Here is a 27,576-nt window from a genome sequence, read left to right as displayed (position 1 = left end):
CTTTTTTTTTTTTTTTCCCCTTACGTTTAAATTGAATTTCCCATGTTTGTGCCATCACCTCTCATCCTTTCACTCAACACCAAGAAGAGTCTGGCTCTGCCATCTTTACTTCCCCCATCCGGTATTTATACACATGGATAAACCCCCCTGAGCCTTCTCTGCTCCAGGCTGAGCAGTCCCAGCTCTCTCAGCCTCTCCTTGTACATCAGATGCTCCAGCCCCTTAACCATTTTAATGGCCTAGCCTCCATGAAAGCACTGTATAATACAGGCTATTAGAGACAGTTCCAACCAAGGATCTTATCAATGCATAAATAAAAACAACAAAGAGTTTGCCCATTTTTTACTTTTCTGTATTAGATCTACCTTACTGCTGATTATGAATCTACCATCATCCTTCTCTGTTCTTGTTCCTTTGCCCTCTTCTGTCCTGACATATTTACTTAATACTATTTTACATTAATATCACATGTATGGTCAAGCTCAGCAACTCTTTTTAAGGCAAATATTTTAGGACCCTGTCTTGCAATACAGGTCTGGGCTGATTCTACAAAAGTTTTAACTACAACCCTCACGGAATTAAATAAAAGGAATTAATTTTTGAAGCACTACAGTTCCTCTTCTGTTCTCAGTATTGTGGTTAATATTTGCACGGTGCAGGGTACATGTTTACCATACGCTATACTGAAACAAACTACAAGCATCGCCCAAATTACTTTTTAAGCCTGTATGTTAAGATAGACTAGTGCATAAAATTAAAGCTGAGTCAAAGCTGAACCCAAAGGCTCATTCACAACATAAACACTCCATGTATGCTGTTCTTGGCCAGATAAGTCACATTTGCATCGTCTGATAAGTGCAATAGCCAATTTGTTTCCAGTTTACTTAAATGGCAAGGACAGCATACAAAGTAGTCTCCTCAAGCCCTGACCCCACAATTACACAGTAATGCCAACCAAATTGAATGTACCTCCTCATCTTCATGAGGTTACTCGTGGTATGGAATTTCAGATGCCTTGAAAACTTTAGGCTGCATCTTTCATGAATCAACAGCAATTGTTTTCTTAAAAAAAAAAAAAAATTCTGGTTAACTTTCATGACAAGGACGAGAAAACACTGCTAGCCGGTACTTTGGTTTCGATGCCACATTATTTCAAATTTTCTACCGTCCACAAAGGGCGACAGCCCCCCCTCCGGTGCCGCTGATCCCGGGGGGAGCAGCGGGGGCCGGGCGCGGTGGCAGCCCCTTACATAAGTCACGCGTGGAGGAGCCTCCTTCCGCGTGGAAACCCGGGGCTCCGGCTGCGCTCGCCGCCGCTCCCCTGCACCGAGCCCCACCGCTTCACTGTTATTATTGTTATTCGCAATAATTCCCGCTTGTGGCCGCGCCTCGCGACGGGGTGACTCGAGGCCACACAGCCCCGGCCCAGGACCCGCGTCCGCCCCAGCGCGGAGTTTCCGCACCTTAAAAATCCACCCCCCGTCCCCCGGCGCGCAGACGCGAGTTAAACACGCCGGCGGGAGCGCGGGGCCCGCCGGCCCGCACCGGGGCCGGGCCGCAGGCCTGGCGGCCGGCGCCGCGGGTTGGCGGCCGCGGGAGGCGGAGGGCGGGGGAGGCTCGCCCGGGCGGCGCCAGCATGGAGGGGCCGGGAGGGGAAGGGAGGGGGGTCCCCGGGGCAGCCGCTCCGCTTCAGGGGCGCACGCCGAGCCCCGAGCGGCGCTTCGCGGCCGAGCTGCGGCGGAGGCGGCGGCAGGAGGAGCCGCGGGGAGCCGAGCGCCGCCGCGCCTCCCCCCCCCCCCCCCCCCCGCGCCGCCGCCACCACCCCCCCCCTACCCGCGCCGGCTCGCCTCGCCCGGCAGCGGCCCCCGGCCCACCCGGCGGGCCCGGCCCCGGCGGGCGGCTGGCCCGAGGCGGCGGGCAGCGGCGGCGGCGCGCTCCCTTCCGCCTTTTCCTGGGTCTCTCTCGGGCAGTGACGTGACGTGCTGACGGCGGGCCCGGCCCGGGGAGCTTGGCCGCTTCCACTCAGCTCCGAGCTCGGCCCCTCCCTCCCCTCCCGCCCGCCCGCCCCGCCGCAGCCGCCGCCGCCGCCGCCGCGCTCGGCCCAGTCGCGCTGAGAGAGGCCGCGCCGAGGCGAGCGCCGCCGCCCGCCACCCGCACGGTAAGCAGCCCCGGGGCTGGGCCCCGCCGCCCGGCCCGGCCCGGGCCTTCCCCTGCCCGCACCAGGCCGCAGCGCAGGCCCCGAGGAGGCCGCAGCTAGGCCGCGCCAGGGCTCCGGCAAAAGAGCGGGCCGCAGGGCCCGGGCCGGCGGGTTCCGCACGCCCGGCGCGGCCCTGGGCAGCGGGGGCAGCGGCGTGGGGGGAGCGGAAGCGGAGGGGGGTGGTTGCGGGCCCAGGGGGAGGCGGGCGAGGTCGGTGCCAGGCCCCGGGCCCGGCCGAGGGGGGTTCGGAGAGTGTCTGGAGGAGGAGACAAAATGGCGGCGCGCGGGGGGGGGAGGCGGAGGGCGCCGGGCGCCATCTTGAATTAATCGCTCGCCATAGCCCGTGCCTCCGCGCAGGCCGGGCCGGGCCGGAGGGGGGAGCCCCTGGCTCCGCTCATCGCAGCGCTGGACTGCAGGCTCCACAGAGGGAGAGCCCGCAGCCTCCCCACCCCCGCTTCTCCCCCCCCCCCCCCCCCCCTTTTCTCCCCCGCCTCTCCCTCCTCCCCGCCTCGGCGCCTGCCAGCCAGCGAGTCGCAGGGGAGCTCGGCGTTTTCCGGCCCGTGGCGGCTTCCTGTGCGGCCGCGCCAGGGCTGCCAGCCGTGCCCCCTCCTGCCGCGGCGCCCGGGGCACCAGCTCCGCGATCTCCTTTCCTCCCGGCCGGCCGGGATTTTGGGCAGCGGTGGGAGGTTGCCCTCCGCTTCCTTCGGCCAGCCGCCCCGCCAGGAGCCGTGTGCGGAGGCGCGGGGCCCCCCAACTCCGTTGGGGCCCCCCCTTGGTGCTGGCTTCTCCTCCCCTTTGGCTCTCCCTCTCCTGCAGAGGCCCCCAGCTGAGTGGAGAGTAGTTTCAAAGAGACGCCCGGGACGGGTTATTTCCCTAATTTAGGTTTCGTTAAGCATTAGCTTGGGTGTCGTCTGATGCACAACATCCCTATGAAATGTGGAGAAAACCCTTTTCTTTAACCAGTTTCTGCAAATACCCACATCACTGAACTACAACAAAGAGGAAAAGACTTGAGATTTTTTACGAAATCACAGTGAAAACAGCAGTACTGATTCTCCTGTCAAAGCTGAGGGAGATGCATCAAGAAATAAACAGCTAAATGATTACACTGTCACTTTTGTAACATCGTTTTTATTCTTCCGTTTATTCACATAATAATAATGGGGGTTATTTCCCAGATAAGAATTAGATTCTATAGGATTACAATTCTTTTACCTTTCATGTGTGTGTGATTGAGAGCGTGTGTGTACATTGCATTCTCCATAAGTGGGTCACGTAGGGAGAGTTGTGACACTGCAGCAATAGTGTAGACTGAGCCCACAGTCGTCTCATAACCACTGCGAAGCTTCGGGTAGCTCGGGGCTCTAACCCAATTGGGACATGCAAGGCGTGCTGCAATTTTTAATGTGATGTAGCAAGGCACGATGGGAACTTGGTTATGGTTCTACACTAAGTCATCTCAGCGTAGGTAGGGGCTGGGGCTTGAACGTGGGGAATTTTTGTTGTTTATGCCTTGATTTTTCTGGGAAGGGTCAGAGTTTTGATGCGTGGGTATTTGGTTTATGCCCTTACTGCAAATAAACAGATGTACTGTTCTTTCCTTAGGAGTAGGCAAAGGACTACCTTATGTATTTCTTTTTCATAAGGATGGCTTTTCTGAAGCTTACCCTTTTTATCTTTTTCCTTTTTTCCCATTTTCCTTTTTTTTTGGTGAGAGCAGAGAAACTGACAGTTTCTGTAGCACATTAAAGCCCTTTCTTCTAAGGTACTCTTTTTAAAGTTGCTCTCTCTTTAAAACTTGACAGCTCGTCTGTTTATTTCATCTTGATTACCTTGCTAGGCCTATTGAGTCAAGGATTTGTAAAGTGGCAAGACTAGTGCACTGTCTGTGTTGCTTCTCTTCACTGATTGTACTCAAGATCAGATTTACAGAAAATACCTATTTTTATTTTGGGAGGTTATTTTATTGCTAATAGCTTAATACCATTTCTTCGATCGATATATAAATTTTTATCTATCCTTCCACTTGAAAATACTGCCTTAAATTTCATAAAACCCAAACCAGCAAAGTCTCTGAATAAATAGGTAAAAGATCAATTTGTAAGAGCTAACTTTACAAACGAAATGTACTAATTCTCGATCCATGTAAAGCTGGCGTAGACCCAAGCTAAGTAAAAGATGTATATGTTTAGTTCTTTTCAGAGGTATAAAACCTGGTTTTAGGTGCCTAGGCTTTTTCTGTCATAGTGGCAGAAGAGCAGTTCCTGAATTACTGAGATGTGAACGAAGAGCCACGTAGATTTAGGTGTTGAGAAGGACTAAGTGTAGGAACATGGCTGGGCACCTTCTTCTCTTTGAGAGTTTAGGTTCCCAAACCGGAACTGAAAATTGATTCTGTCTGCTTCAGTGCCAGAACCTGCTCCTGAGGTAAGTGTTGGCTGGAATATTTTGAAAGAACTGAGAGGAGTTTCTGCCCTTCTTGAAATCTTGCAGGAAAATGAACTGCTGGAATTGCTTCTTAGCCTTATGGTACCACAGAGCGTAGGGCGCTTGCCAAGTAATTTGAAGGTGTTCAGTGTGGTGCTCCCAACAAGAAGCTCTGGTATTTCTTGTGTTGCAGAAGAGTGCCTTCATCACGGAGCTGCCATTTGATGCAGAACCATGTGGCATACCTTCCTTTGTGTAGTTGAATCTTGGGCCCCTGTGCTGGCCTGCTGCTCAGAAGGGCAAGTAGGAAGAAACCCAGTATTTTTTCATCTGCTGGTTAGAATGCTCAAAACCTGAATTCATTTCAGAAAATTTTTAGGGGTTTTTTCCCCCCATCCAGGACAAATGCCTTGATGCCACCTCGGACTGCAGATTTTGATTTAGGCACCTTTATCATTTTAGACCAGTTAGATCCTCTTTTTAGGTGCGTGCATCTTCTCTCTGCAGCAAATTTCTGTGGAGGTGGGGTCTGTGCCCTGTTGGAGCACTTTTAAAGTCTTTATGGTCCTGCCCAGGGGAAAGAATTTGTGTACATTAATTTGTTGGTTGGGTCTGGGTGCAAAAGCACATTATGGGAAACCATATTTAGGAAGAAACTCATTCAGTGAAAGGGTTGGTGTTTTTTTCTTCTTCTTTGGAACAAGTACCAAAGCATAAATCTGTTTTTTTTAAGAATCAGTCTTGAAAACTCATGTGCCCAGGAAACTTCTTCCATTTATGTAGAACCTGAGCCTTTGTTTTGCAGCATATTGTGCCGCTGTAGGTGAAAAGACCTCGCCAGTACAGAAGAGGTCACACTGTTACGCAGAATGTGCGATTGGAGGTCTGCTGGGCTGTCACTGCTGGTGGCAGTGTCTTTATGAAACTTCACCATCGTGAACAACCCAGAGACTTGTTGCTTTTAGCATCTGTTGCCTGGAATCTGGGCAGCAGCGAGAGTAGCAGTGAAGGGATGGTATCAGTAGGCACGTTCTAGAAGTTGGGAGGTATTGGGGGCAGCCGCTGGGTCTTGTGGATGAAGAGGATAGACAGAAGGATGATGAAGGAGATCCTCACTCGTAGAGACAGGAATTTGGGGAGAGGATAGGCTAGAGAAAGTACATGCATGAATCATAAGACATAGGAATTTGTGGTGGAGTGATGGTCACGTGGGTGATGAAAGCATGAAGCGGAGAAAATGAATGCCAGTTCTTCCAGTAGCTAGTGGTGAACTGACACTTCAGGCTGGTTGTATCCCAGCTGATCAGAGGCTAATATGTATGATGATACAATCCTCAAAAGCACAGGTAGAAACAGGGTCTTGACTTTTCCCAGAGAGCTGGACAGCGCGTGCTATCTTCTTATGTGTGTGTTGCCTGAGCAGAGAGGCAATTTATTTCCACCAACCCTTAATTCCCCCTGCCTCCTCCAAAAAAAAAAATCTCTAAACAGCTGATACAATCTTTGCTACAAATTGATGAGTAGCACAGTTTTGTGTGAATGATGGGAGTGTGCTGTAGTTACAAGCTGGAGAGATGAAATGAGCGGGTGAGGAGGTAATGAACATAGTATGGGTATAGGCACACAAGAAGTTGGAGAAGCAGCATCAGAAAAGAAGCTAAACATTGAAGACAACACAGAAAAGGTGACAAGATGAATAGGAAAGACATTTGCGATAGGCTGGCTAGGTATATACTGAATAGATGGAAGTAAACCAATTTGGATATGAATAATCCTTGCTTAAAGGACTGTATGAAACCTTGTTAGTCTGTTCTTGTTTCTGTGGCATGGCAGAAGTTGATTGCCATCAGTTGAGCTATGTCTTGTATCTGAGGCTGAGAAACACTTTTCTTCTGCTCTTGATTCTGAAGAAAACATCTGTGTGAAGAGCTGTTCCTGTTAATAGCGCGTGCTTCTGACAGAAATGCTTGACAGTCAGAATAATTGTGAGGTGGTTTATGTCCAGCTGGACACCACAGTGATTTGTTAGCGCTGCTGTCTTTGCATATATATAAGTCATTGTGTAGCAGTTTCTCCAATGAAGACTTAATATAAATGTTAGGTGACATAATTTGGAAAGGTTGTGATTCTTATGGGAACCCTGGGCAGAATCTTAATGTTTCTCTAGGTCTTTTGTGAAAGTATCACAGTAATGGGGAGATTTCTGTCACTGTGAAAAATGTTTGGAGGAAGGGCAATTGCATCTTCTGCTTGTACAGAAACACAAGCAGAAGTGTGTAGCAACATTCTGTTGCCTCTTACTGGTTCTGCACTTAGGAAACTAGTTGGACTAAGTGCAAGGGAGTAGTACTAGTTTATGTTAGATCACATTTTACACAACTAGGTTTGCCTGATCCTAATTGTGATGCACATATGTAAGCAGCAAAATTCAGATTGCAATTCCAGATTTTAGTAAGTATTTTAACTTCGTGGTCTTGTTTGGTTCTTTTGTTAAGAAGATTGAAATATCAAGTTGTTACGCATTGAAGAAACGTTGACATTCTGTTCAGAGTAGTTTGGTAGAATATGACATGTAGTAATTTTTGAGAATGGTGATATTTTTTAATACAAAAGCAAATAGGTGCTTTGTCTTGGGGCAGGAGTTTTTAAAATATTCACACATCTGGGGTTCGAAAACATACAATGTTATGTTCTGGAAGCAGTTTACATTGATGATTTCAATTCTTGAAGTGACATAAGAGTAACTTCCTCCTGACTACCCAAGTGTGAACACAGGGGACATCAAAAGCAGTGTGCATTTCAGATTATTAGTTGTCTACCTTTAACTTACCTTATCGAGCTTTATTGATTTGACAGTGCTGTATTCCTCACCATCCAAAAAACTTGTCTAGGCTTTGCCTTATTTTTTTTTTCTTTGTAAGATTACAGGGAAATCATATTTCCATATCCCTGTATCAGCTGCTTCTGTGTTTGTGGAGCTTTGGGGTTTTGAGAAATGGACCTGGAGTGTTGGAACTCCTCTTATTCAGAGGAGTGTTTGGTGTTCTAGGGTGGTATTTCTGGAACCCAGATGGAGGTACACTGAGTGAAATTTGGCCCATCTTAAAGTTAAGAGTTGTTATCTGTTAGCTTCCAATGCATCCAAAATTTCTGCTTTTCAGAACTCAGGCAAAGGCAACCTTCATAGCATAATACGAGTTAAATAACCTTTCTTCTTTACCTTCTACAGACACTGTGACTGATGAGAGTTAAAGGCCATGGATGAAGATGGGCTTGAATTGCAGCCACATGAGCCAAATGCATTTTTTGATCCAACAGGTCTGTCAGGAGATAATAAGTAGATAAGAGTGTTTGCGTTAGATGCAATTGACTGTCATTTATTTTGTCGTTGCTTAAAAGTGCTGTGCTACATCTACAATTTTGTACAGAGTAGTCGCTTTCGATTTTAGGTTGTTTTTGTTATTCAGAGCAATATGAATGAGCTACTGTTCTGTCAAGTAATAGTTGTTTGGATATTGGGGGAGAGTCTAAAAATGGTCATCTTTTCCAGGAGAGAAAATGTTGTTCATCTTCGTTATATTAGCATATACTGAAGACTTGCTTTATCAGCTTCCCATATATCTGCCTGTCTTAATTGCTCATGGGCTATTATGCCTGCTGGACTAAATTGCAGCATTGTGTAAAAGTTGAAGTAAAGTAGAAGTAATTCCGTTTATTAACCACCTCACCTGAATTAGTTTTACAATTTAACTGCTATTTTAATTGTGTTTTTCAGGAGCTGATGCAGCACATATGGATGGAGATCAGATTGTTGTGGAAGTACAGGAAACAGTGTTTGTTTCAGATGTAGTCGACTCAGATATAACTGTGCATAATTTTGTTCCTGATGATCCAGATTCTGTAGTAATCCAAGATGTCATTGAGGATGTTGTTATCGAGGATGTTCAGTGTCCAGACATCATGGAGGAGCCAGATGTATCTGAAACTGTCATTATTCCTGAACAAGTGCTGGACACAGACGTAGCTGAAGAGGTTTCTTTGGCTCATTGCACTGTCCCAGATGATGTTTTAGCTTCTGACATTACAGCAGAAGCAATGTCTATACCAGAACATGTACTGACAAGTGAGTCAATGCATGTACCTGAAGTTGGACATGTAGAACATGTAGTTCATGATAATGTTGAAGAAACAGATATTGTCAGTGCTACTCTGGGAACAGATGTTGTTTCTGAGGAAGTCCTGGTGGCAGACTGTGCATCAGAGGCAGTGATCGATGCCAATGGGATCCCTGTGGAACATCAAGATGAGAAGGGCAACTGTGAAGATTACCTTATGATTTCCTGTAAGTGTCTGGGTAAAGTCATCCAAATTCTTATGATACAGGCCTGGATGGTGCTTGAAATACCTGAGGGAGGGCTTACGACAGTACCAAAACCAGATATTCTGTATTATTTAATGAAATGCAGATCTTGCAGATCTCAAATGGGGGTATTTTTAGGAACATGTACTAGCTAAAAATCCTGGTGAAGCTAATGGAGAGACATACTGGCAAATGTATGTCCGATTATAAATTATTTCTGTAGCATTTTATAGCATATGAACAAAAGAGTTAAGAATTCCAGTAAACTGAATACCATATACTTAGTAAGAACTGAAAGAAAATAAATGTGACATTGTTTGAAAATGCATATATATGCAGGTTACTAAGATTACTGCCAAGATGTTAAGAATACAAGAAAAAATTATTTCATGGAAAAGGGAAAGTAAAAACACCTATTTTTTTTGAAGTCCAAATGACAATTGGTTATCCTTGTCTTGCTTTTTGCTCAGTCCCCACCCCTTCAACCCCATTTATAGTTAGGTACAGGCAACAACATAGTTTTTGCTGTTAGGATGTGTTTTCTTCTCTTGATTAAGCAAAGGACAGTGGTATGCTGCTAACAAAAAGAGTAGCTATTGCTACTCATAGCTGAGGAGCAACCATGAATATCTTAATCTCCCTTAGGAACAGTGGCACAATCCATTTGAATCATATTTCCAAAGACTTAAAGTAGAGGGTGGAGAAAAGCAGAGCATGTCATCAATGCTATTTTCTACTGAAGATGTCCATTTGTGTGAACTAGAGCTTACTCTTAAGAATGTTACTTATTATAATGATTACTCAGTGCAGCACCTAGGAACATCAGAGCGTCACTGCTGAACATTTGTTTTTAATAGAAGAACTTTGTTAGGCTGGTTTGTTTAATTGCCATGTCAGGCACTTGTGTGTTGTCTAGCATTAAACGACTTCATTGATGAGGTATACTTCATGCTCTGCTTCAGTTACTTTTTTTTTACTTTTTTTTTTCACTTTTGGACACTTTTTTGAAATGTATTGTTTTAATTTTATATTCTGTACTTATGGATTTTAATGTTGCTTCTCCTTACCTAGGATCACTGCATTTCTTAATTTATCATCTCTTGAGTTCCTTGAGTAACCTTGTGCAGCCATGTTTTGAGTTTATATGAGGTACAGTTAATTCTCTATTATCTGGGAAAACAATGAAATGGGATAATGCAAAATACAGATAACACAAAATATTGTAAAATTAAGCTGCAAGCTCATACTGAGGTGAAGTAGGTCAGGAATGCTGCTCTTTGAAATAGTATTTATCCAGACTAATAAATGCACTCTGTACAGTATCATACAGATGTAACTTCCTGATTCTGGACCTGAGTGAGATCAGATGAAAGCAGCTCAAATGTTTCTGCACCTGCATCATAGTTAGGCAACAAAGTGGATAATCCACCTACGGATAATTGAGGCCTGACTGTGTAAAGACTCTGGTGGTGATCCTTACCTCTTTCTTATCCCTGACTATAGCTCTTTAAGATGCTGTTGCTCCTGTCTCTCTGCTCACCCTTCCCCTGCAGGTTGTCATCCTGCAGCATGGGCAGCAGAGTGAGGCCTCTGGGGCTGCTGTCACAGAACAGTTTGCAAACTGTGTCTGTAATTTCAAGTGAGAGGAGTGGGTAGATACATGTCCCATTCAGCTGTTGCCCGTGGCTGAATGAGGACACAATGCTTGGTAGATGCCATGATTCCTGAAATACCCACCCAGCTAGGAGGTCTTCTTAGATGTACCAGTCATCAACAGGTTGTAACTGACAGAAAACACGGGAATTCAGTTGTTCAGTTGCACTAGGATACTCTCCATTTTCAGTCGTGTATTTTTGCAGTTTCATGTTTTATTTAATATTAAATGCCTCTTGATAGTCTTGCAGTGTACTTTGTTTAGATTCAGAACCTTAAATAAGCCATTTAAAACAATCATTTTGCTACAAAACATGCATCCTTTCTATTTATGTTTAAAATGGGAGGTATGTTCTACAGTTCATTTTAAAGGGAAGTTCCCTATTACCACCTACTGTGTTTAAAGCCTGCATAACAAGTTCTTCTGGTTGTGAAGTCAGAGTCTAGTGCTTTTCCCTCAAGTAAAGACTATCTTTCCAAATAGTCTCTTCATTGTATGGAAAACATTATTTGAATTAATTTCCTTTTTTTTTTTTTTTTTTTTGCATCAGCAGTATATGTGTCTATCGCTCTGTTGATTGTCTCAGTTCTTCAGTTGCACTTAGTATTAGGTGGTTTTTAAAAGGTGGTAACATCAGCCTAGTTTTTGATTTTTTTCATCCTAACCTATAAATTCAAGCTTGATTCTGGCAAACCTCCCTGAACTGCTGGGGCAGATGTTGGAATGTAATCTTGTCTGCCATTACAGTAGCCAAACGTAGCTGCTTCACAGGTCTGGGAGCTAGACTGTGTTCTTCAGGATGCTTTTGCCTGTTGTCTTTTGGCAAGTTACTTGCAAGGCACTTTGTGTTCTTTCTGCCATAGGTTTCTCAGTCTATATTATTCAGTGGAAGTTACCAGCAAAATCTTTTTGCTATCTTCTTCTTATCTTGTGGCTCTCTTTAAGCATTTCCATTTTTGTTCTTAATTATCTGAGTCTACAGAGATTTTCATAAAATAAGATAATTTTCTTAGCTTTATCCTGAAAATACCTGTTTTGAAATTACTAATCTATGTGTACTTCTAAAAATGTTGTGTTTCTACCTTCTTTCTTGGTTTCAGACTGGTTTATCTTTTCAAAAGAGTACAGTCCCTGTGGGTTTCATTCTGTGACTTTGCTTCAATAAACTCAGTATTTGAATATTTCTTTTCCCATTTAGATTTAATTTAGCTTCTGCATTGATACGCCTTTGCTTTTTTAATTTCCAAGATAATGTTTCTTGGCACAGCTTATAGTATCACTTACCTTTTGATGTATTCAACTTTTTTCTTGGATACTTTGTCTTTGCCCTTAAGCTTCATTTTTGGTCCATGGTGGATTTGGGGCACTTAAAGGCAGAGCAGAATCAGGTATTCATTCAACAAAGAATGCAAACTGCTACTAGTTAGTAGCTTGAAAAGGATTCAAGGAGGTTTGATAAATGAGTTTTTCTTTCACATATGCCATAACAAGCCAGTTCATGAGTTTGGTCAGGAAAGGGTAAATTGTATTCTGGCTCACACTTCTACTAATTATTTGGTAGCAAATTTTAAGGCTTGGAAAATCATTTCTCCATAAGTGAAACAGTAATGGTGAGATTAGCTAATGTTTGTCAAAACAACAACAAAAAACCCTCTGAATTTTCTAGCCAAGGAAAGTAATGCCTTATACCTGGCCATAAGACAGAAACGAAGATTTTTTGCTTGTCTGATTTTATTCAGTTTGGCAAAGTAAGACATGAACTTGTTCCATAAGACAAAAAGTTGTGCTGTGATATATTTAATTGCAGTAAAAATGGTGAGGCACAAAGGAGGTTTTGACATGGGGGGCCTGGGGAGAGGGGAGGGTAGCCTCACAAAGTTTAAACTGCAGTTTTAGGAAGTTATATGATGGTTGCAAATACAGGGGCTATGTTAATGTCCATCCATATCCTTACTTCACTCTGAGTTAGACATGTCTTTTGTTTGTTGTGTCTGAATTAACACTTTTTCATTACAGGAGTCACAACCCAGGGTACTCAGAGAGAATAATGATTGCATCTTTTCATAGGTCTAGGTTGAAACCTATCTTTTCTCATCCTTGTTGGATGTTTAAGTTGAAAGCAATGGATCTGATCAACAAAGCCATAAAGTTCATGCCTTCATTAAGACCATCCAGTAGACTTCTAGTCAAGAAAACAAAATGCCTTTATTTGCTTTTTTTAGCATGAATAAGTACCGCCCTCTTTTTTTCCCTGGAGGTTCATAAAGGTGCAGGAAATCACATATTTCTTTCTGTGAGGTAGAACTTGCTGCTGCGCTGGCACCGACAGTTGTTGCTGCCAAGGCTGTTCAGGAGGTCACCGTGAGAGGTGACGGAGATGAGAGTTCCTTTGGGCTGAGTGATGCCTCAGAGCTTAGTCTGGTTTGTGTGCTAGGGGGAGCAGGACGAAAAGGACAAGAGTTAGATACCAGTTTGGAGCTCAGGAAGTTCTCTGCTAGATTGCTGCCCTGAGGGGAGCTACAGATGCATAGGGTATACTGTTGCTCATGTGTAATGGCAATGGCATTAAAATCAAAATAGAACAGATTTCTATTTTCTCACAGGTTAGGAAACCTGATTTGCCACTTAAGAAGTAACTGGATGGTAAAAATAACTTCTAGGAATTCTTAGCTATCAAGTGCAGTACAAGTGAAATGTTTCTATCACAGATAACTGAACAAAGTCTGTTTGGGGAATACGGCATGCTTTTAATCTCTTTTAGAGAAAACAATAGTTATCAGCAGCCTTTTTCATTAAGAATGGTTAAATAGGCTTGTTTATTTTGTAAGCAGGGAAATATCCCATGATATGCATTTTTTTTAGCAGCAAAGAGAATAATTTGGAAACATAAAGGCTGACAAAATTCTCATCTAATTGCTTCATAGACAGATTTTAAGATCTGTTAAACTGGTGTAGAGACAGACTTTTTCTTAGAATGTAAGAATTGTTTTGGTGTGTTGCTTAGCAATGAGCAGTGTGTACTTGAAAAAGATGGAAGGTTTCTTAGTGCTTAAGTGAATTTTATCTTTTAGAACCCTTTTATTTTCCTAATTAATGCCATATATAGGAGAAATGGAAGGAAAGAGTAAATGTAGAAGCTTATGAAAACCATTAAAAAAATAAAGACAGTTACAGATACTTGCATTTTTCTAGTTAGGAGTAAAAGACTGCAAGGCTATACGTAAAAGTCTGTATCTGCTGATCCACTAAATATTGCATATAAAAAAACTAAAAGCAACTTTTGGGGGAAAGTGTATGTGTCATGGTTAAACAAAAGATGTATGATTGAAGCAAATGAAGTATGCAGGATCTTGGGTTAGCATTTATGCTCCTATATTGGGAAACTGGCCTCAGCTGGGTTTTAAATACTGTTTTTATTATCAAAAGCACAGGAACTTGTTTCTGTCCCAGAAATGCCATTGGACATATTTTAATAGGAGGGTAAAGATCTAGGAGATAACTATTCATTGGGCATTATAGTTTATGACATTATATGATTTTTTTTTTATTAGATGTAATATTTTCTAGGAGACAAATGCTGTCATCATGATAGAACACATTAAACAAACAATTGTGGTTAGTGTTGCCTGCATCATGTATTTCTTTGCTTTACTCTTTATTCCTTTTTTCAATCTGTTGGTCCCTTTTTGTTGATATCCTTGTAATGTAAATGATAACTAGACAGGCTTTAAATATGGCACATCTTCCATGTTGTGTGACACCTTTCTCATCTGTTTGTGCTTTTAATAAAAATTCAAGCATTATCTGTATATGGAAGCAATTATTGCAGCATTGGAGAAGTGCATACGTTTTTTAGTTTTCTTGCAGCTTAATAGTATGCAAAGAGCAGGTTGCTCTCATCCGTGAAGTCTCTGAAGAATGTCAGCAAACTAACCATAGAATGCATTCTTGCAATTTACTTCAAATAATGTTATTTCTAATAATTTTTCTTTTTTTTTTCAACTTGGAACACTAGTCTGAATTCACTTGTTTACTGAAGCTACCAGCTAGTAGAGGGAAGAAAAACTATACATTTAAAGTTTTTAGTGTTCGGTTAATATCTAATTAAATGGAGGCACAGGGTATGACAGCATTGGAATAATGCTAGTCTAAATTTTTCTTCTAGTGTGTGGCTTGTGCTTAGTTTAGTAACTGCCCAGCATCTCTACTTGAAAGGAAGTGGTCTCTTACATGCTTAACTAACACTTTTAAGTACTTTTGTTTTGGGTTTTTTTGTAATTTCAAAGAGCAACAATGTGAGAGAAGATCAGTCATGCGTGGTATTTGTGAGATCCCTTGATGGGCTGTGAATTTGAATGAAAAATTCAATCATCAGAGTTCCTTCAAACATTGATCAGTCAAGTATTTATGAGTATCGTTTTCTCTGACTGTGAGTCTGAGATATGTGGAGAATGTGCAAACATAGGGCAAGTGTTAAATAGAAATCAAATTTCATAAATACTGCCAGAATATCAGTTCATCAGTATACATAAGTAGACATAGGAAAAAAATACCATGGAAAGGTTGCTTTGTGTGATAGATGCCCATTCTCTTTCACCTTGTTTGTCTCGTCCGATTTTTATCTTCTTTCCTACCTTTTCCTCTGCCCTCCCACTTATCTTCCTGTTACCCATTTGCTACTATACTGCAAATACTATTACTTTTCAAGTCTTTCAGGGACTGTAGTTTTTCAAGTATTTCCACCTGTCAAGAGTGAAATTTTTTCCTTTTGGATGAGAAAAGTTGGCCTAATATTCCTACAGATCAATTTCCCTACAGTGTAATGGCACTGTTAAGAACTATTTAAAACCAGTTGTTACATGTTTTAAAACACTGTTGAATGTAGAGGGAAATCAGGGATAAACAAACTAAATTGTGTAATGATTTTTTTAAGATCATGTTTAAAAGATTTTTTGAACCTTGGAGAACTTATTTCAGAGAGTAAATGGAGCATATTTTTGAAATCTAGAATTCTTCTGTTATATGAATGTTATCAGTGGATCCTTCCATATATGTATGGAAATCAAAAACTGTGTTTTGGTTAAAAGACACCAGCCTGTTTCACATGGTGCATGTAGGTTTGTTTTCTCTCTGATTGCTTCAGCCATAATTTCTTGAGTATGTTCCAGCATCAGTTGAGCTTGGTGGCAGACTTCCCCTTTGGCTTCAGCGGTGTAAAATCAGTCTACGCTGATTTGAAAGTCTTCCAAGTACACGTGCGTGACACTGGAAACAGCCAAGTTAAAGGAGAACAGCTACATAGATCTAGTGTAGGAACGAAAGCAAGTTTTCTTTTTGTCAGAGTTCCAGTGACGTTTGGTGTTTCATGCATATGCCCAAGAATTTATGAAAGTCTGCTCAATAACTGAACTGCGTTGTTAGCATGATTCAAAAGAACATCTTAAGGTTTTTAGTTTTGAAATGCTTTGGGGTTTCAACTACAAGATGTTATGTTGTCCCAGGACACAAAATAATTTTTTAAACATCTTACTGCTTGAAACGTTCTGTACAGTGACCATTGATCATGAACTTGGCATAAGAGCATTTAATGTTTTTTCTGCTGTTCTTTTGGTGAGGAGAGAGATCGATTAATTTATTTTAGTGCTTCATAATTTAATGTTATGCATATTTTTGGGTGAATAATGATGAGAAATTGTACTTAAATACAGTTGTGTTTGATACATGAGACAGAACATGTGCTAGTTTAACTAATTTAAAGCCTAATTTATTGACTTCATGGCAGGAAAAGAATAATAATAACATTTTGAGATTTTTTTTTCTTTTTTTAAAGTAGATCCTAAAGTAAATGCAAGAGTTGCAGTTACTGAGTAGTAAAGCTGTGATTCAGTTATGAGGATAGTTTAGTGAGTGCCAGTAAAATGAACATACTTTATTAAGTATTTTATATGTGCTAGGCATGGTAGTTAAAAATTCTACAGCATTCACGGGACAGTTCTTAGGCTTCTTTTAGTATAAAGTTCATGTCTTGTCATGAATTGAAGTTATACACGGCTCTGAGGGAGCCATGTCAGCCTCCAAAAGTGACTTTATGAACACTAAAGTCAAAAATTACGGAAGTGTGCTGTCACGTTAAGAATTATTAAATTTATCTCAAGACTCGAGAAACTTCTGGGCCTTCTGAAACTGGGAGATTCTCTGAAGGCCTTGAGATACTGAATTTGATTTTTGTGAATGCATATTTAGTATTTTTTTCTTGAAAACCCATGCTTGGTAAAATAAGAAGGGGGGTGGTGTGCATGTGCCTATGTAGAGTAAGTCTTAAAAATCAGAAATGTGTTCCTCATAAAGCTGGCTGTTAGCCATGTTTATGTGGGAGGCCTAGGCAAGTTATGGCAATTCAGACTGAAGCGTGGTGTTGCACTTCTGAAAGCAAGAGAACAAAATTGGAGATAATAGTAAGGAGAGTATATAGGGCTACTATAGCATAAAATCCAGTGCGAGTCCCTTTCAGTGAGGGCGCCGTGAACAATCAGTTAAATGAGTTCACCAGTGCTGTAGCGTCAGGGCAGTGTTTTGACACTGTGCTGGATCCCTCAGCTGTTGAGTGGATGAGAAAAGTGGAGGATTTTCTTCCTGTGGTTTTCATTTAGGTGTCCTCTCTAGTCAGCTGAAGAAGCATTAGTAACACCCCTTTGCAAGGAACCAGGTCTGACTGGCAGCAGCAGTACCACTTCCATTCAGAGACAGGGTTGAGCAACAGATAATGCTTTTGAAAAAAATAGTTAAAAGCTTATTAGTTGTGAAAGAGAAAGCCATTAAAACTGAGAATAAGTGAAATTATGCCACAGAGTAAGTACTAACATGCAGTTTCTTTCTACCATCATCTTGCTGCAGATCACTGTTTCCCTATTAGCATTGCCTGGTGGTGTGCTCATGCTTCTAGTCATATCTCTGTAGCACTCTTGCACTTCCCCCTTAACTAGAAGATACGGCTTGAATTTATTTTTGTGTTTATTGTTGTTGTTTTCAAGGGTATGAAAACAATATTTGTGGGTAGGTTCTTTATCACAACTTTTTAATTATAAACTGCTTCCAAATTTGAGTAATAAAGTAATAAAGTCTTTCATATATGTCTGTCTGTATATGGCTGGGTAATTGTAATAACTTGTTTTTGTAGTGGACGATGCCGGTAAGATAGAACACGAAGGTTCTGCTGAAATTACCATGGAAGCAGAGTCAGAAAGTGGCTCTTGTAAAGTGGATGGCATTTGTCCAGAAGTCATCAAGGTCTATATATTCAAAGCAGATCCTGGAGAAGATGATTTAGGTAAAATAACGCTCATTTTAGAATACTCCAACCTGACATTTGAAATTTTGCGTAATTAGAGACTGTGGTTTCTCTCAAGTCATCTGTAAAGAGCTGTGGGTCTAATGTTAAAGAGTGACAAACTTTCAATTTTCTGCCGTTTAGCATAGAATTTGAACAAAGTGTATTTAAAATATTTTGCTCTGGTCTTCCTAATTAGGGGGCACAGTAGACATTGTGGAGAGCGAGCCAGAGAATGACCACGCAGTTGGATTACTTGATCAAAATAGCAGTATTCGTATTCCAAGGGAGAAAATGGTTTACATGACTGTAAATGATTCTCAGCATGAAGATGAAGACTTAAGTAAGTAGGTGGCTTTCATTTGGGAACAGGGATTTTCACTTTCAGCAGTACAGTGTTCCTATTAATTTTTTCTTGACTTCTTTTTCTCTTAGATGTTGCAGAAATAGCTGATGAGGTTTATATGGAAGTGATTGTAGGAGAGGAGGATGCAGCAGTGGCCCATGAACAGCAAATTGATGACACTGAAATTAAAACTTTCATGCCTATAGCGTGGGCAGCAGCTTATGGTAGGTAATAAAGAATTCTTCCTGGTGACACTGTTTATAGCAAAATGTCAGGGATTGTTTTTTGCAAGGTAGTGGAGTGTTTGTGGTTTTGTGTTTGTTTTTAAAATTTTAGTTTAAGAACGGTTTCTTGGCGTAATGAGCCTTAAAAAGAGAAGAAGAGAGAAGCTGTAAGGCAGGCTTTTAACTCCCGTTTTAACAGGCATTTTCCTCCATATTTTCATGATGTAGAAGGGCAAGTACATGAGCTTTCAGCTGAAAAATTGTATCTCAAGTACATCTGTCCTTCACAGTTTTAGGACACAGTAAGGGCTGGCTTGGGAATAGAACTGAATACTGGGGGGAAGGGGGGGGGGGGAGGGGTGGGGAGGGGGAAGCAGATGGGAATATGTAAGATTCAGTGAAAAGCAACACTGACCTCTAGCCATGTTTAAGTGTTTTCTAGAAGGAATGTATAAATATGAGATCTCACTAATGGAAATAATTAATTGATTAACAAAAAAGAAGTTGGAGGGAGACATCTTAAAATTATAGCAAAACCTTGAGAGTGTTTCCAGCATACAGAACCATTTTTCTTGATCATTAGTATTTGAGCACCAACTGGTACACAAACTGATTTCCACAACTTACATAAGCTGGTAGACCAAAATCTCATCTTAGAAATGTTTCTGCATTGCCCCTTTCTCTTACTAAACAAAGCAGAAAAAATAGTGGAGTAGAGGACAAAACTTAGGTTATGTGTCTGCATGATGTGGATTGTGGTGATGGTGCCAGCAGACAAATGGCAGGGGAGTGCTGGGAATGTGTTGGGGGCTGGAATCACAAATGTAAGTCAAGGGAGGGCAAGATTTCAGGGAGCAGCGCGTGTTAAAAGTTGTTTAGGAGATGGATGGTAGTGCACCCAGAGCCTTATCTTTGGCCATACACTAGAGAGCACAGTTTCAGTGAAGAGGAAAGGACAGAAGCCAGCTTGAGTGGGAATTAAAAATGAAATTAAGTGAACTCAAAACAACAGTTGTAGACTGAACATTCAGTGATTTTGGAGGAGGAGAAAATTGAGCAGGGTGTATTAAGAACAGAGAGATGGAATTGAAAGGAGAATTTAAGAATGTGGGAAGCAGTGGAGTGATTGCACTGTCAGCTCTGAGCAACCTAGCATGCAAGGTGAGAGGTGGCGGGGAAGGGAAGAAATAATAAAGGATGAAAATGGCAGAGGTTTGTCATCTGCACTTATCAGAACTCTTCTCCACTTAAAGAGCATTTAAGAGCTGGTAACAATGGCATCTTAAAATGTTGATTTTGTCACCGTGTTGTGGCAAAGCCCAGTCCCACTGTGCTTGATATTCCAGCAAGTTCTTGCAATTCTATTCTAGTCTTACAGAATGTTTGGGGCCTGTTTTGTGTTATACTCTAGAAGGACTCTTCATGCACCTGTTGCAAACTGTACTTTCTACGTGTAAGATGTGAAATGGGTTTCTGCTTTCAACATTTGTCGCTTGCCATGTTTGCTGTGCAACACTTGAGTTAGCATATAGATCAGAATCTTCAGGCTCTGCATGTGCCTGTTCCTGGCTCTGAGTCTTCTTACATTAATCATGAATATTTATTCTTAGCACTCTACAATGGGAACAGCTATTGAGCATCTTGCACTTTCTTCCACTTCAATCTTCCTGTCTTATTTTTGTGCCTTGCTTTCACTAGGAACTGTTGCCTTCTCTTGATTGAAGTAAATACTTAACCACAAAACTTGTTATTAAAATTTGCTTATGCCCTTAAATCACTAATGTTAAACTGATTGCCAATAAATACCTTCCCAAATATATAAATATATTTGCTTGTAATTTTCATGGTTTTTTTACGTCCAGTGATACCATTTTTGTGTTAAACATGAAGCTCTGTGAGGCAAAGATTGTTTCCTTCTTTCTATTATACAATGCTGAGCATGCTCTTTGTTCTCAGTAGAAAGAATTTGTAAGTGTTAAAGCATCAGATGTGCAAATAGTAAGTAGTGTACTTTGCGTGCAAGTTTATGGGCTGTTCAGGACACTTGTTTAGTTCTGAAAACTTGATGTGTGAGAAATGTCAGTCAGGTGAATTCAGATGTCCATAAGTGAATGGGAGCTCACACATGAATGTGATTCAGGACTGAGAAGTAAATTGAGTACAGTAAATATTGTGACATACCATTGTTTACTGATGTTAAACATTTTGGGCATAATTAGCAACCAAAGAAATGCAAAAAATACTGCATTTGAAGGAGAACTCTTTGTGAAATGAAAAACCATTAATTCCTGTAAATTGTGTACTCATTAAAATTAGTAAAATTAGATTAACAAAGCCAGTGCTTCCAGGTTCATGATACCAAACGTAATTCATAAGTTACGTACAGAGATGTTTTCTAGCTCATCCTGTACATCATTATGGCTTGATTAAATGTCCAGATAATAGTTTATAATTTCTTTTATTATCATTGTAGAGTTTGTTACTCAGATAATCTGTAGAGTGATGACGGTAGGTAACTTTTTAATTTATCTTGTTAGGTAATAATAATGATGGCATTGAAAGTCGGAACGGCACTGCAAGTGCTCTTTTGCACATAGATGAGTCAGCTGGACTTGGGAGACTGGCTAAGCAAAAACCAAAGAAAAAAAGGAGACCTGAGTCCAGGCAGTATCAAACAGGTGAGTATGTGGTGGCTGGCTGTACTCTCATTCCTCTGGGCACTTATCCATAAACAGATGTACTTTGCTGATAGCATGTGCAATGTCTTGTAAAAAACAGTGATTATTTGGGGAATTATTTCATTAACAACACTTCTACATCATAAATGAGTGTGTTAAATACGTAGTTGGTTTGGAGTGGGGGGGGTGTGTTTTAAAGAAAACCATCTCTGATGTAGGAGAAAATCAGTATCGTAGTAAAAGGTTAAAAACCTATATACTTAACTTCCTACACCAATTTTAATGTTTAATGTAACTTTTTTAAAGGCGATATTAGATAAACAGTGTTCTGTAGTAGTGCTTTTTAAAAACCCTTTTTGTCTTTACTGAAAATATATAGAACAATACATTTCATTATATCAGCTCAATAGGAACTGGAAAATTCTGAATATTATATATTACATTTGGTAGTGAAACTTCTATACCATTTTCTGATTTAATCGTGAAATACATTGCCTTGATGTTCATGCTGGTGTTCTTACTTGCATCTGTAAGAACAGATGCGCTGCTTTGGCATTTGGTTTCTGCTGTTAAACTGTATTATGGTCTGAATTATTTATTTGGTCTGATAAAGTGGAAAAAGTACACGACTGTTTTCTTTAGCAGCCTTGCCTTAAATGATACTAACTAAAAGTTTCTTTCCAAATTGTGACTTAGCTGTAGGAGTTCTGTTTTGTCGAGTACTGAATCAGTAAACTAGGCAAATTTTAATCTTAAAGCTTGCTTTTTCTATTTCCAGCTACCTAGTCAGTTCTCCTTCTAAACCCTTTTTGGAAGAGAGAGCTTTTTAGCATGCCTAGACAAATTCAGGGTAAACAAATCAGGTTGATGGATGAGTGCAAGTAAGTTCTAAAGCTCTGAGGTGTCCGTATGTGAAATGTGTTCTCATTGATTCCTGCTTGATACCTCTTCAGATTGTGACTGTGACAGATGGCACAAGAGGAGGTGTTGGTTTGGGGACATGTGAATTGTAGTCAGCGTTAGATGATTAAACCGCCAGATTAAACTTTATCTACAGATTCGTGGAAAGTCAAAGAAGATCATGTGCTATGCTTACTATGTAGTACTCAGTTCAGTGAGTTGGCTGCTGTTCTTTGCACCAGTGTTGGTTTCTGCGTGTATTTAATGTGTGAACTCAGTCAGAATTCTTCAAAGTAGAATTATTTGAGGTGAAGAACAGCTGGGTGATGCTTTGGTCGTCTCCACTGAAAAACAGTATTTCCTTTCTCCTGATAATAAAAATGAATTAAAGTAGTAATTCCCTCAATTTCTTCTACCTAACCCAGTAACAGGCTTGTTTATTATGAAGTGTATGTGTCTGATCTTATTTAACAATTCAGCTTATTGTTAAGGTTGAACTACAACATTTACTGAAGTGTAATTTTGTTGTATAATATTGACAAAGGGTTCTGTGTTGTTTTTCAGCAATAATCATTGGCCCTGATGGTCATCCGTTGACAGTCTATCCCTGCATGATTTGTGGAAAGAAATTTAAATCTAGAGGTTTCTTGAAAAGGCACATGAAAAACCACCCGGAGCACCTTCTTACTAAGAAGAAATACAGATGTACAGACTGTGATTACACTACGAATAAAAAAATAAGTTTACATAACCACTTGGAGAGTCATAAGCTGACCAACAAAACAGAAAAGCTTATTGAGTGCGATGAGTGTGGGAAAAGCTTCTCTCATGCAGGAACTTTATTTACTCACAAGATGGTGCACAGGGACAAAGGAGTTAATAAAATGCACAAGTGCAAATTCTGTGATTATGAGACAGCAGAACAAGGATTACTGAGTCATCACCTTTTAGCTGTCCACAGCAAGAACTTTCCTCATATTTGCGTGGAGTGTGGCAAAGGATTTCGCCATCCGTCAGAGCTCAAGAAGCACATGCGAATCCACACTGGTGAAAAACCATACCAGTGCCAATATTGTGAATACCGATCTGCCGACTCTTCTAACTTGAAAACTCATGTAAAGACTAAACACAGTAAGGAAACGCCATTAAAGTGCGATATTTGTTTCCAGACTTTTTCAGATACCAAAGAGCTACAGCAGCATACGCTTATGCATCAAGAAAGTAAAACACATCAGTGTTTGCATTGTGATCATAAGAGCTCAAACTCGAGTGATCTGAAACGACACATAATTTCAGTCCACACAAAAGACTACCCTCATAAGTGTGATATGTGTGATAAAGGCTTTCATAGGCCTTCGGAACTGAAAAAACACGTGGCGGCTCACAAGGGTAAAAAATTGCACCAATGCAGACATTGTGACTTTAAGATTGCAGATCCGTTCATTCTGAGTCGCCACATACTCTCAGTTCACACAAAGGATCTTCCATTCAGGTGCAAGAGATGTAGAAAGGGCTTTAGGCAACAAAACGAGCTGAAAAAACACATGAAAACACACAGTGGCAGGAAAGTTTATCAATGTGAGTACTGTGAGTATAGCACTACAGACGCCTCAGGCTTCAAACGGCATGTTATTTCCATTCATACAAAAGACTACCCTCACCGTTGTGAGTACTGCAAGAAAGGTTTCCGAAGGCCTTCAGAGAAGAACCAGCACATTATGCGGCATCATAAAGATGTTGGGCTGCCTTAAAGTCTCTTTCACAGACTTACGGCTGGAATTAGAAAGGAATTTTGCCTTTCAGGCAGTTAGCTTATTTTAAAGCCAATCAATCACCTGCGATCACACACAAAAAAAACAACAAAAAAAAAACATACTGTGCATTTGATTTGTTGCTGTATAAAAATAGGATTATTGCTTCTAGTTGACTTTTATACCTTTTGTTCAATAGCGTGTTCTGAATTCTATTCAGTTTGTTTAATAAATGAAGAAAAGATGGCAACAATAAAGTTGCATTTAATAAAGTAAACCCCGTCTCTTACTGAATTTTTCAACCGTAATAGTTTATTTAAGTATATTTATCTTACTGACCTCGTTGATACTCACAGTGTCCATGTTAATGCAGTTTTGTCGTGAATTTTAAAATATGGAATTTCTCTTGATGAAATTGTCAGAGGTGTGTATAAAATGGGGAATTGTGATGTTGAAGATAAAGTCACTAGGGCCCACCTTGATTGTCTTGTTTTGATTATACAGACTTTGTAGCAGGTTAACTATTTTCCATTTGAGGAGTTACACATCTAACTTTATTGCGGAAAACTATTCTGCGTTTTAATTCAGGTTTCAGAGGAAAATTTTTAAAAAATGGTTTGGGGCATTTGTTATCTTTGGCGAATTTAAAAGTGTGCTCAAATACTACGTTTATTGTTCTGTGCTTCTTTGTCTTTTAAAGGTTTTGCGTGTTACAAATGAGTTGGGTTTTTTTCAATTTATAGCTGTCTTAATGTTGGAAACATAAAATACTGTTGTTCCGTTTGCAGAGTTAATAGATCACAACTGTCTGTACGTGCTGGTAATCGTACCTCAAACAATGCTTTTATGTGTATTAGTATTTCTTTGAAAGAACAGTTTGTGGTTCAAGTCACATTTTTATTGTGAGTTGTTTTAGAATAAAATTTAAGACAAGAGGTGCCTCGATTTTGCAAACAAGATACTTACAGTGAGGGCTTCAGAGGGTGATGGAGTGAGGCAGATGCATTCATAAGGAGCAGAGATGTTTTAATGTAGATATGCTTAATAAGAAAAGTAACTTATGATAGTAACAGAACTGTTTCTAAATTGAATGTTTTTCCTGAGCCATTAGCAGATGTGTTAAGCCGCTGTTTATTAATTAGTACAGTATCCAGAATTAACCCAGTTCTTCTAATCTGTTTATAAACAGCTGGGAGAACATTACAATTATTATATGCAATTTTGCCACCTGAAGACTATTATAAAATAGCACCCTAACATTTGCTAATTGCAGCATAAATGTACCAAGCACGAAGTCATGTACCTTAACAACAACTGTGGAGCAAAAACCCCAAACCATTTAATTACATGCCAGATTTTAGGACCCAGCCCCACTCCCCTTGCTCACATTCCCGCCAAAGCCAGTGGTTGATGATGGATTGCAGAATTCGGACCCGGCTGCCTGCCAGATTAGGATAGATTTGTAACCAACAATTCACTAATGGAAAGGGTTCAGAGCCTGGCCCAGTGTAGACTCTTTGTTTCTAGGCAGGTAAACTTCCTATTGAAATCGAACAGGAATTTTAGTGATGATTTCAGGTTTGGGGTGATAAAGGGACAAATGTTTCCTTTCAGATGTGCATCTGCTAAGCTGTTGTATTTTGTTTTGTTGCCGAGCCCTGCTCCTGGTGCTCAGCCCATCTGTTTCACTGTAAGCCTAAATACTTGTGTGTAGTTTGCAGTTCAGGAGAGTCAAATGCCATGTCACTACCTTTATTGTATAATTTTTTTTCTTTTGATGCCTGCGTGACGGTGCCCCTAGACTTGTCCAACATGCTCTTGTGTAATATTACTACTAACGGGCTGTGAACCTGTAGTGTGTAATACCTAGATGTGCTGCACTGTGCCTTCCTTGAAATCCCCGGTGAAGTCAGTGGATTTTCTACATGGCCGTAGCTGTCTCTTGCCTACTGATTGCCAAATCAGATGCAGTAACACCCAGTAGAGATTTTTCCATTTGCGTCTTGCAGAGTACCCTCCTGCGACTTTTTTTTTCCCCCCTCTTTTATGTTCAAGCATGTTCTAACTGGAAACCTGAAAAGTGTACAAAATCTGCATAAATTCCCATAACATTGCCGAGGATTTTAGCCATTTGAACTTTATTTTTTTAAATAAGCTGAAAGACAAAGAACACAATTTTACACATCTTCTTTCTCTTACGTAGCCTGGAATCATACACACTTTTTTTTTAAAGCACAATGTTGAAACTTCTTTTTTTTTAATATTAAGGGTTTGGTCAAGTGGATTTTGTAAAATGTATTTGTCTGTATAAAGAGAAAATGACATTATAGTTATTGTTAATGTACTGACATTAGTTACAGGTTAGTTTTAATTCTTAAATAATTTGCTTAGCAAATGCTATAAAATGGATGTTTCAGTTTAATGTTTAAAAAAGGTACAGATTTTTACAAGGACATAATATAAATTATTGTTCTGTAGAAAATACCCTGTTAAATATTGTATACGTCCTTCCCTCTGTACACTTTGTAAAAAAGACAAAAGAAAAAAACAAAATACATAGAATCATATAGGGATGTGTGACATTATTGTAATTGTGTACTTGATAATAACGTGAAAAAATAAAATTCAAAATATTTTCCTGTTAATGAACGTTTAGTCTATTTGATGCCAGTACTGAGATCAAGCGTTGTTCTGAGGGACACAGTCCTCTGCAACTTTAGTGCACTTCAGCTTATTTTTCTGCTCCCTGTTTTTCAGCTCATGTTGTATAGTACTGGGGTGTGGGTGATTCAGTCCCTCGTTTGGTTGAAATGTGCCTTTATGAGCAAGTCTGCAAAAGTGAAAGGCAGGGATGGCACGTCTTCGAAATCCATTTTAATGCCTGTTTTTATAGTGAAGGATTCATGTCTGTTAAACTTCTTATAATGCCTTAATGTTTTTCAGCAAGGTGGTTACCTACTAAGTGCTACTATGCTGTCCCAGAAAGCCCCCACCAAACCTTGAGTCTGAATGAGGTGGTGTACCGCTGTCATCAAAACAAAATTAATAAAATGTGTTTCTCGGTGCTGCCGCTTTTGGGGCGTGAGCCCCCGCAGGTGCCGCTGTTGCCCTCGTGGCTGGTGGGAGCCCGGCTCCCTTCCCCTCCCGCGGGGACGGGTGAGCTCCAGCGCAGGGCGATGCCCCGGGCGGGGGGCTCTGCCCCTCCTCGACACCCTGCCCCAGCTCCTCCACCCGCTGCTCCCTGGTGGGGCTGGCCCAGGCCAGTGGTAGGGATAAGGCTGTTTCTCCCGCTGCTCTAGGATTGCTTCAGCCCCCTTAAATTAAACTGCACATGTGGGAATTATTTTGGTAATAGCTCATCCGGCACAGGCCATCCCGCTTGAGTGGCACGTGTGACCCACTGGCAACCCCTTGCCCCCAGTAACCCGATGACAGAAGTGCTGTTGGGTGTCGCTGCCCTCCGTACCGGCCTGACAAGGGAGGAGGTGGAACGTGGAGGTGGCGTGTCTGCTGGCCCAGGTCTCGTCAGGATATTCAGTCCAATTAGTTTACTCTCACTGGATACCTTTAGGAAATGCTGACTCACTCCTCATCTTGGTTCATCCTGCAGCCAGACTGGCACTGGGCAACTTTTCACAGTAAGAAGCTGTCACGCTGAGTTGCCAGCAATCTGCTTTTGATTTGTTTTCTTGTTTTCTCCATCTACCTGATG

The 27,576-nt window shown here is 41.1% G+C and overlaps 1 protein-coding gene across 3 annotated transcripts; it reads left to right on the top strand.

The window, feature by feature from the left end:
- The first annotated feature begins 1,896 nt into the window (after positions 1-1,896).
- ZFX (zinc finger protein X-linked) lies at positions 1,897-26,509 on the top strand. 3 transcript variants are annotated; one of them, XM_074814616.1, is made up of 8 exons: positions 1,901-2,158; positions 7,854-7,942; positions 8,400-8,966; positions 17,816-17,965; positions 18,165-18,308; positions 18,401-18,535; positions 21,073-21,213; positions 22,678-26,509. In XM_074814616.1, the coding sequence occupies exons 2-8, from the start codon at positions 7,882-7,884 to the stop codon at positions 23,862-23,864; spliced, it is 2,385 nt and encodes a 794-aa protein (XP_074670717.1). In that variant the 5' UTR covers positions 1,901-2,158; positions 7,854-7,881; the 3' UTR covers positions 23,865-26,509. The 3 variants fall into 3 exon arrangements, with proteins under 3 accessions (XP_074670718.1, XP_074670717.1, XP_074670721.1); XM_074814620.1 differs by lacking the exons at positions 1,901-2,158; positions 7,854-7,942; positions 8,400-8,966 and adding an exon at positions 10,058-10,133; XM_074814617.1 differs by lacking the exons at positions 17,816-17,965; positions 18,165-18,308; positions 18,401-18,535 and having other exon boundaries at positions 1,897-2,158.
- Positions 26,510-27,576: the final 1,067 nt, after the last annotated feature.

This window comes from Strix aluco, chromosome 2 (genome assembly GCF_031877795.1).
Source record: "Strix aluco isolate bStrAlu1 chromosome 2, bStrAlu1.hap1, whole genome shotgun sequence".
Taxonomy (NCBI): Eukaryota; Metazoa; Chordata; class Aves; order Strigiformes; family Strigidae; genus Strix; species Strix aluco.
The sequence above is the reverse complement of the archived record's forward strand: the minus strand, read 5'-3'. Positions and strand labels throughout refer to the sequence as shown.